This window comes from Lagenorhynchus albirostris, chromosome 5 (assembly GCF_949774975.1).
Source record: "Lagenorhynchus albirostris chromosome 5, mLagAlb1.1, whole genome shotgun sequence".
Taxonomy (NCBI): Eukaryota; Metazoa; Chordata; class Mammalia; order Artiodactyla; family Delphinidae; genus Lagenorhynchus; species Lagenorhynchus albirostris.
Window position 1 is genome coordinate 113,697,958 of NC_083099.1, and position 9,510 is coordinate 113,707,467.

Below are 9,510 nucleotides of genomic sequence, written 5' to 3' on the forward strand. Positions count from 1 at the left end.
AGCACTGAATTAAAACAGTTATGCAAATTAAAAGGAGAAACAAACTACATAGGCATTTCAGAGGTAGACCTTATAGGACTTGGTGACTAATTGAATGTAAAAAAGTAAAATGAACTAATGGAGTAAAAGAAAAGTTACTCAGATGTTAACTAGATGGCTCTCTATGACTAGTGGAACATAATTGTATTAACCAATGTAAAGAAGAATGGGGAAACGGATAAAAGTCTTGTGGAAAATAACTTCAGTTATGAATGGATTAAGGTACTGACAAGAACACAGATATGAAGAAAATCAATAAGAACTTAGAGAACTAAGTTTAAAGATCAGGAGTAAGGTTGTAGGTAGAGAGTGGATTTTAGAACCAGCAAAATTGTTTGAATTACAAAAGCTAAATTATCTTGCAGTGAGTGATATGGTAGATAATGTTTAACAATCAGTTCTCTGGAAAGAAAACAAAACAAACCTCCAATTTGTAGCCATTTGCTTACTTCTGTTGTGCAATTACTCCCAAAATGGCTAGTTTCAAGCTACTAATATGAAATCAGTGTATGTGGAGTTGGGAGGAGACGAGTACAGTGAGCTCTTATGAGAACAAGTGAGCTCTCTCCAACACACCACAGTCAGAGATGATTGTATTTAAAGGTTACCCATGGGGAGAGGGAAAGAGGGAGGGGCAGGATAGGAATGGGGAATAAAGAGGTACAGACTACTATGTATAAAATAAATAAGCTACAAGAATATATTGTACAGCACAGAGAATATAGCCATTACTTTAAATAGAGCCTAATGTATAAAAATATTGAATCACTCCGTTGTGCACCTGAAACGAATATAATGTTATAAATCAACTACACTTCAATAAAAATACATACATACATACATACTTACATGTTCGGCAGAGGGACATTCTATATAGAAACTGAGGTGGATCTACCCAGTGATATAAAATAATCAAGCTATCCAAGCTAGAAATAATAGTATCCTAGAAAGAATGGAGATAGAAATTTTAAGATAGGAAGGACTATAAAATGCCACAGAAGTGAAAGGTGGGTGTGAATGGGGGTGAGGGTGAGAGAATGGGTGGAGGACACACAGATTTTACAAAATGTTTTTTGTGGGTTGTATTTAAAAGAACTGTTTTTAGTGGAGTAGTCAGAATAGAATCCTGCCTGTAGGGGGCTGGAAAGTGAATGGAAGTTGTGGAAATGGGTGATGAGTATGGGCTCTTCGCAGAAGGTTGGGAAGGAGAAGAGAGGTCGAGGTAGGGTTTGACAGGAAGGCAGAATCTGTGAAAATGTTTTAGGATAGTGTATTTGAACATTATTATAGAATAAGGAGAAGAAACTATTTAGGCAGAAGAGATACAAGAAAAGGAAGGTGATTGATGAAGGAATCAGGAAAGAATGATGGGGAAATGAATCTTAGAAGGCTGTAAGTGCACTTTAACTACAACTGTATTTTCAAAGCTGTACTTTGGTAAGATTAGACATCAATCTATTGTTCTATTTACTACGGGCATCTGGTCATTAGCAACTTCCTTTCAATATGGAAGACAGTTTCACTTTGTTCTGTGACAGAAGCCTGAATCCCTCATCCAGGCATGGACTCAGCCGTGAAATGATGGTAACACTGTGCATTCCTATGTGACCGCAGAGTACTTGGTGACATCACCACAATCTGAAGTTTGAAAAACTTTGCTTGTTTTTGTCAGTTAAGCCAAAGGTGATCTGAACTTTTAACTTTGTGTGATTATACTCCAAGTAGTGATTCATAAATTATGAAATTTATGTCTGGCTGAAAGTGCAGACCAATTTGCTGCTCACAGGCAACCTTCCTCCAAAGTAAGCTCAATTCTTCAGGAGAAAATTTTACAACTCGGAAAGATCTTGGTGTATGCATAATTAGAACAAAGAGATGAAATTATGTGTCTTTTAATTATCAATTCTGTACATTGCTATAATTTTAACCTTCATAATTCAATTTACATTATTTATAATAAAAGAGGCTCCCTGATTTACATGTGTAACAAATGGTTATTTTTAATTAAGGAGAGTGGTCTTCTAGACTTCAGGGTCTGATATTTTTGCTGACATTTACCTCAGTTAGTTCAATTTATTTCTACACATATCAAACATCTACTGTGTTATTAAGCATTGTACTAGTTCTGAGATTTTTGCGGAAACATGAACCTTGACCTCAAGGAGCTTATAGTCAGAGAGGGAGACAGGTATCTATAGATTCACAGGTACACTCATATATTTTTTTTAACATCCTTATTGGAGTATAATTGCTTTACAATGTTGTGTTAGCTTCTGCTGTATAACAAAGTGAATCAGCTATACGTATACATATATCCCAATACCTCCTCCCTCTTGCGTCTCCCTCCCACCCTCCCTATCCCACCCTTCTAGGTGGACACGGAGCACTGAGCTGATCTCCCTGTGTTATGCGGCTGCTTCCCACTAGCTATCTATTTTACGTTTGGTAGTGCATATATGGGCATGCCACTCTCTCACTTCATCCCAGCTTACCCTTCCCCCTCCCCGTGTCCTCAAGTCCATTCTCTGCATCTGCGTCTTTATTCCTGTCCTGCCCCTACGTTCTTCAAAACCACTTTTTTTTTTTTAGATTCCATATATATGTGTTAGCATACAGTGTTTGTTTTTCTCTTTCTGACTTACTTCACTCTGTATGACAGTCTCTAGGTCCATCCACCTCACTACAAATAACTCAATTTCATTTCTTTTTATGGCTGAGTAATATTCCATTGTATATATTTGCCAGGTCTTCTTTATTCAGTCATCTGTCTATGGACACTTAGGTGCTTCCATGTCCTGGCTATTGTAAATAGAGCTGCAATGAACATTGTGGTACATGACTCTTTTTGAATTATGGTTTTCTCAGGCTATATGCCCAGTTAATGTTTATGATGCTCTGATACTTGAGAGTCCAGAGAAGAGAAAATTAGCCCAGTCTTGTGGGAGATGGAATATAAAGAAAGACTTCTAGATCTTTCCTGGTGGAAATGACCCATAAGCTGAGTGTCCAGGATGGGTGGAATTTAGCTTAAGTAAGAAGAGTGGATAGATTGTTCTGGAAGAGAAAGTCAGCATGAAAGGTTGAGGTACATTGAAGAGGCTGTAAGAAATTCAGTATTACTAGACATTAAACATGGTAAAGTGGTAAAAATGAAGCTCTTGCAGTAAACGTAAGCTTAAATCAGAGAGAGCCTGTAGTTACTATAAAAGGAAGGTGCCTGAGTAAGCCAGTTTAGAGGGAAATAACTTAAGAAGCAGAGACCTGTTAGAAGATATTTTCAACCCCCAGAAGAGATGTAGAGAATATAAACCAAGCTGTGGGAGCAGGGATGAGTGAGTGGGAAAATTCAGGAAACTTCTTAGAGTTAAAATCATCCTTACATGTTATATAGTTGAATGTGTGGAAAAGATACATTTTAAGGGTTATGGGAAGGTTTGTTGGAAGGGAGGGAAGATCCTGAAATAATTCCAGTTTTCTGTCCTAGATATCTTAATGATGAGTGATGTCATTGACTACATTAGGGAATACAGAGAGGGAAGAAATCTCAGAGAGGTGGACATGATGAAGTCAATGTTCAACATGTGGAGTGTGAGGGACTCTCAAGAGGGAAGTGTTCAACCAGGCAGAGTTCAGGAAATATAAATTAATAACTCATCATGATGAGTTAAAAGTTAAGCCACTCATTCATTCAATCAGCATACTTACTGATGGCCTATTCTATGTCAAACTGAGAGTGTATCAGTACACAAAGCAGAGAAAAATATCTGCCCTCATGGCAGCTGTATTCTAGAAAAGTTTACAATATGAGAGAATGGATGAAATCACCCAGGGTAAGTGGAGAAAAAGGTTTTTCTGTACACACACACACACGTGCACGTGCGCACGCTGGACCAAAAGCAGAAACCTGCAGGAAGGGCATCAACATAAGGGCATCTGCATAAGAAGAACCCACAGAAGATTGGCCAGGAAGGAAGGAGGGTTATAGGAGCTAAGAGAGTAGTCATGTTTAAATTGATAGTGGTTTTCAGATGAAGGGCAATGAGAAGTCCAGAGACGTAAGGGCTGAAACATGATTAGCATTATCAAAGTCAACAGTGAATTTTCTCAGTTTCCTTGTAGTAATGTGGGCATAAGTAGATTTCAGTGGGATACAAAGTGAATGGGAGTTGTGACGACCAATATTGAGTCCAGGTTGCTTTTCAAGAAGCTTTGTTAAGCAATCAGTAGATAAAGTATTGATTTATGTAGAGCACAGACTTAGGGGAAAGCTTTTAGCAAATGAGATATTTTGTCATAATGTAGTTTGTCAAAAACTAAATTCAGTAGAAGAAGGTGGATGAAACAGGGACTGAAGACGAAGGTCACAGAGGACCAAGTTCCGTGAAGCTAGGGTGCAGGTGTAGTGGTCCACATGGACTGTGAAACCCCAGAGAGTCAGAAGTCTGCGTCAGGAACTAAAGTTGTGATGAATAGAACAGGAAAAAGGTATCATCAGGGTGGACTACACAGGCTACATAACTCGACTGCTTGGCCCTCACAGGAGGAGGATGTTTTTGTGGAGGAGCAGTGATTTAGAGGTGGTGTTAGGGAGCTAAAGGCAAACCTTCCTCCTTCTACTGCAGGGAACTGCAGTGGAAACTTTAGGGGAAATCAGATTTCATTCAGGTAATGTGGGCCGTAGAGGAAGCTTTTAGAGGAGGAAAACAAAAGGGCATGAGGAAGAGGTTTTGTTTTGCTTTTTTTTTATGTGTTTGGTGTCCAAAGGGTAGAATGGATAGGCTTTGGAGAGAAGCGAGCAGTCGGAAGATGCATCAATAGATGCAACCCCAAATTTAAAGCAGTATGGAGATAGAAATTCAGGAGACAGTACTTAACTGGAGTGGCTTGTTTGTTTGTTTATTTATTTATTGGCTGCATTGGGTCTTGTTGCTGCATGCAGGCTTTCCCTCTAGTTGCGGCGAGCAGGGGCTAGTCTTCATTGTGGTGCACAAGCTTCTCATTGCAGTGGCTTCTCTTGCTGCGGAGCACAGGCTCTAGGCACGTGGGCTTCAGTAGTTGTGGCACTCAGGCTCAGTAGTTGTGGTTCACGGGCTCTAGAGCACAGGCTCAGTAGTTGTGGCGCACAGGCTTAGTTGCTCCGCGGCATGTGGGATCTTCCCGGACCAGGGATCGAACCCGTGTCCCCTGCATTGGCAGGTGGATTCTTAACCACTGCGCTACCAGGGAGGTCCCCTGGAGTGGCTTGTTTTTTAAAGCTAGCAATGATGTCAGGCTTTTGAGAATCAGCGTTTCACAATTTAAAATATGATGTTGAAATGGTAGTTGGCATCTAGGAAGTGAATCCGGGCTTGGCTCTGTTTTGGTGATTCGAGAAGACTGGGCTTTTTTTCTATCAATGCCTTATAATTCCTACATAATTTACATAGGGACATATTACAATGTCTCACTTGTTTTCACATCAACACTAGCAGCTCCTCTGAGTGTAGATACTATTATCACTTTTTTAGAAAAGTTGAAACTAAAGCCTAAAATAATGGGAGATCACATGGTTAAGGATAGAACTGGAAGCCATATCTGACTGCAGGTTTGGGTTCCCTCTTTTAAGGATGTTGATCTCAAGTGAATTTGAGGTAGACAAGAGCTTATGAGTAGAGTCAACAAAAATCCCAACCACTACTAGGAAAACAGCAAGGTTGTTATTTTCATTTTCAAAAGACATTGCTGCCTTGTTCATTACTGTTATAAAATGTCCTCATTTATTCCTCAGAAACACTGATGTTTCCGCATTCAGAGTTACAGACACAAGTGATACATTATACAATGAAATGTACAGTGGTGTTCATACGCACTTATTATATTTCATTACACAGAGGATATTCTACCTTACTGTAGACCTACTTTTCCGACATCAAATAATCCCAGAGATCCTAGTTCTTCAAGCTCAATGTCATCAAGAGGATCAGGAAGCAGACAAAGAGAACAAGCAAATGTAGGTCGAAGAAATATTGCAGAAATGCAAGTTCTTGGAGGATATGAAAGAGAAGATAATAATGAAGAATTAGAGGTATCTATAATTTTTTTCAAGTTTCTCAACATTAGACTAGTTTTTATATCAGTCTCAAAGTTAAAAACATCATCAGTCTACAGAAATGTTACTGTTTCATCACAAACCCTGTCACTGATGCCAGCAACTGAAATTCTGAGAATTTAATGATTTTTTTGAAATGTGTTCCAAAGTTTTAAATGGTAATAACAGCTTCTTTTTAGGTCTTAGCGTTCATATTTATCTGTAGCTATTCACATAGGAAATATATATGGCAAAAATGTTGTTAGGATAGAAGAACTGTTGATCTAGATAATTATGATTCATAATATTACAGTAGGTTATAAAAACCCAATAAAGTGACAGAGTTATCAGGTGTGAGTGCGGGTGTTTTGCCTGCGTTACCTGCCACCCTAGTGATCACTGGAGTTAATCAGGATGACCTGGCCAACTCGTTCATCTTCAGTCTTTTGAAAATGGGAACCTGATACTTGACACTGACCTTCCCAGTCTTCTTGAGTCAAAGATACACTCCTTTGTTGGAATCTATAGGTAGTGTTTTAAGATAGAGTTGGCAGTAAATCACATCATATTATAAAATCATCTCCTGTTTTTAAGATTGTGTTTTCATCATTTAATAAAAAAACAAGCTGGGGACAAATTTATCTTACAAATATATTTAATCTCAAGCAGATTGTTTAAGTTGAGTGTTAAACTAAAACTTTTTATAATAGAAGATGAAAAATTATAATTAATTATGTCAAATTGAATTTTCTATAATGCCCAATATATCAATATTTTGATTTTGAGGTTTGGAATAAGAAGGCTTTCCTGGGCTTCCCTGGGCTTCCCTGGTGGCGCAGTGGTTGAGAGTCCGCCTGCCGATGCAGGAGACACGGGTTCGTGCCCTGGTCCGGGAAAGATCCCACATGCAGCGGAGCGGCTGGGCCCGTGAGCCATGGCTGCTGAGCCTGTGCGTCCGGAGCCTGTGCTCCACAATGGGAGAGGCCACAACAGTGAGAGGCCTGCGTACCGCAAGAAAAAAAAAAAAAAAAAGGCTTTCCTTTTGCAAATGCTGTTAGAAAAGTTATTTTTTAGGTTTTTGATTGTTTTTCTTTAGAAGAGCCCTTTTGGGGAAAAAAGTCATCATAGACAACCTACTACTTAAAACCAATAAAAATTGAGCTATAATGTTGAGTTGAGGCTGGGGGAGTAAAGAACTTGGCCTCTTCCTTCTCCTCTCACCCTGTGCCACACCTGCCAACACCCAGACACCGTGTGGAAAACAGTTTAGTACTTGTTAGAGAACTATTAGATTTGCTATCAAAACCAGCTAAAATTGACAAATTAATATGTTGCCATGAGCACTTTCTAGTGTAGCTAGTTAATGAATGAAGAAACACAAATTATAAGAATAAAAGCATATAAATAAATATGAAATAGGACAATACTCTAAGATTTATTTTAAAATTTAACAAGAACTGATCTCTTACAGGAAACTGAAAGCTGAAGACAACCAGAGAGGCTTGTGAGATCTAATGTGAAAGTTATCACTCAAGATGCCTCGTGTCTGATGACATATGACGCCAGATAAAATGTTCAGTGCAATCAGAGTGTACAAATTGTCGTTTTTATTCCTCTTACTGGAATACCATTTTTTTTAAAGTTTATTGGGGTTTTATTGTTGTTGTTTGATCCCTATCCTTACAAAGAACCTCCCTATTCCCCTCACTGTTGGAACAAATCATTACACCTTGCTTCCAGCAAGGGAAGTATTTGACTTCTTGCTTCAGTCATCAGCCAGCAGGAGAGAACAAAACAGTTCTTTTGCATTTTGCCCCTGAGATGTGGCATTGCACTGCTTATATACCAAGCCAATTTACAGCAAAATATTGATCAAAGATACAAAGTTGACTAATCAACCTCATGTCAAGGGCTCTCAAGTTATAATCTTTCTATAACCAACTGCTAATGCAAACTAAAACATAACTTCATTTTAACATGATTTTAAAATCAGTCTTTCATACCACCCTCTGCTGGGAGAAAAAAAAAGTACGTAGCAAATGCAGAACAACCACAAACAATTTGAATGGGGTAGAAACATTGTAAATATATACTCTTTGCAACCCCTGGTGGTACTTTACTTTGTCTTCATTTCAATCATTGAAGTATATTCTTATTGGAAATGTACTTTTGGATAAGTAGGGGTAAGCCAGTTGGATATCTGGTTGTCAAGTCATTGTCATAAGTCAGCCTAGCAAAAACCTTGTTCTATTTTTCAATCAAAAAGCAATTATAAATGCATATTACAAACAAATGGATGTTTTTAATGACCAATTGAATAAGGACATCCCTATCTTAACTGGCCTAAATTTCTTCTGGTAGTGTCAGTTCAACTTTCAGAAGTGCCACTTAAGGAAGTTTGATTTTTGTTTTTGTAATGCACTGTTTTTAATCTTTTTTTTTTTTTTTTTGGTTTTAAAAGCACAATCACTAAACTTTATTTGTAAACCATTGTAACTATTAACCTTTTTTGTCTTATTGAAAGAAAATGTTGAGAAGCGTTTTTAACCTGTTTTGTTAATGCTCTATGTTTGTATTTGGAATATTTGAATGATGACAGATGGTGAAGTAACGTGCATACTTTATTGTGGGCCATGTACGCAATGGTTCTTACTTTTCCCGGACTTAAAGAAAAAAAGGTTTAAGTTTGTTGTGGCCAATGGTGAAACTTACAAGATTTCCTTATAAGCTCAAATAGAGGCATTACTTGCTTTGAATTGCCAAATGATGCCCTCTGACTGTAGATTTTTATGATCCTTTTTTTGTCATTATATAAATTTCATTGACTTTATAATTGGTGCTATTGAAGAAAAAAAATGTACATTTATTCAGATATAGGTATCAGGCCTGACCCCACTGGAAAACAAAGCCAAACAAAACTGAACCACAAAAAAAAAAAAAAAAGGTGGTGTTCACCAAAAACTAAATGTGTTCATTTAGATAATTTGAAATTTACATAGAAAAGGTGTGCAGTACTAAGGGAACAATCCATGTGATTAATGTTTTCATTATGTTCATGTAAGAAGCCTCTTATTTTTAGCCATAATTTTGCATACTGAAAATCCAATAATCAGAAAAGTAATTTTGTCACATTATTTATTAAAAATGTTCTCAAATACATCATTCTTTCTTGTGTTGATTTCTTTTTTTTTGCATTGTGTTATCAAATGTATTCCATTTAATCACAGAGTTGTGCTGTCTTAACATGTCACCACTGTATTATCAAATGCGTAAAAATTCTCTTTTATGAACAGCCAGGTTTTACTTGTAAGGAAAAATGCTCATTTTACTTTTCTGAAATTAAAGATATAAGATGAATCATAAACTAAAAGTTAGTCATTTAATCAGAGAGTAACTTTGTCAAT

General features: G+C 37.5%; 1 protein-coding gene across 1 annotated transcript in view; it reads left to right on the forward strand.

The window, feature by feature from the left end:
* Window positions 1-9,265, forward strand: part of ROBO1 (roundabout guidance receptor 1) — a 74,527-nt gene extending 65,262 nt beyond the window's left edge. Inside the window, exons 20-21 of the mRNA XM_060150751.1 lie at window positions 5,910-6,103; window positions 7,578-9,265. Coding sequence (XP_060006734.1) covers window positions 5,910-6,103; window positions 7,578-7,592 — 209 coding nt within the window. The 3' untranslated portion in view covers window positions 7,593-9,265. The remainder of the gene's footprint in view (window positions 1-5,909; window positions 6,104-7,577) is intronic.
* Window positions 9,266-9,510: the final 245 nt, after the last annotated feature.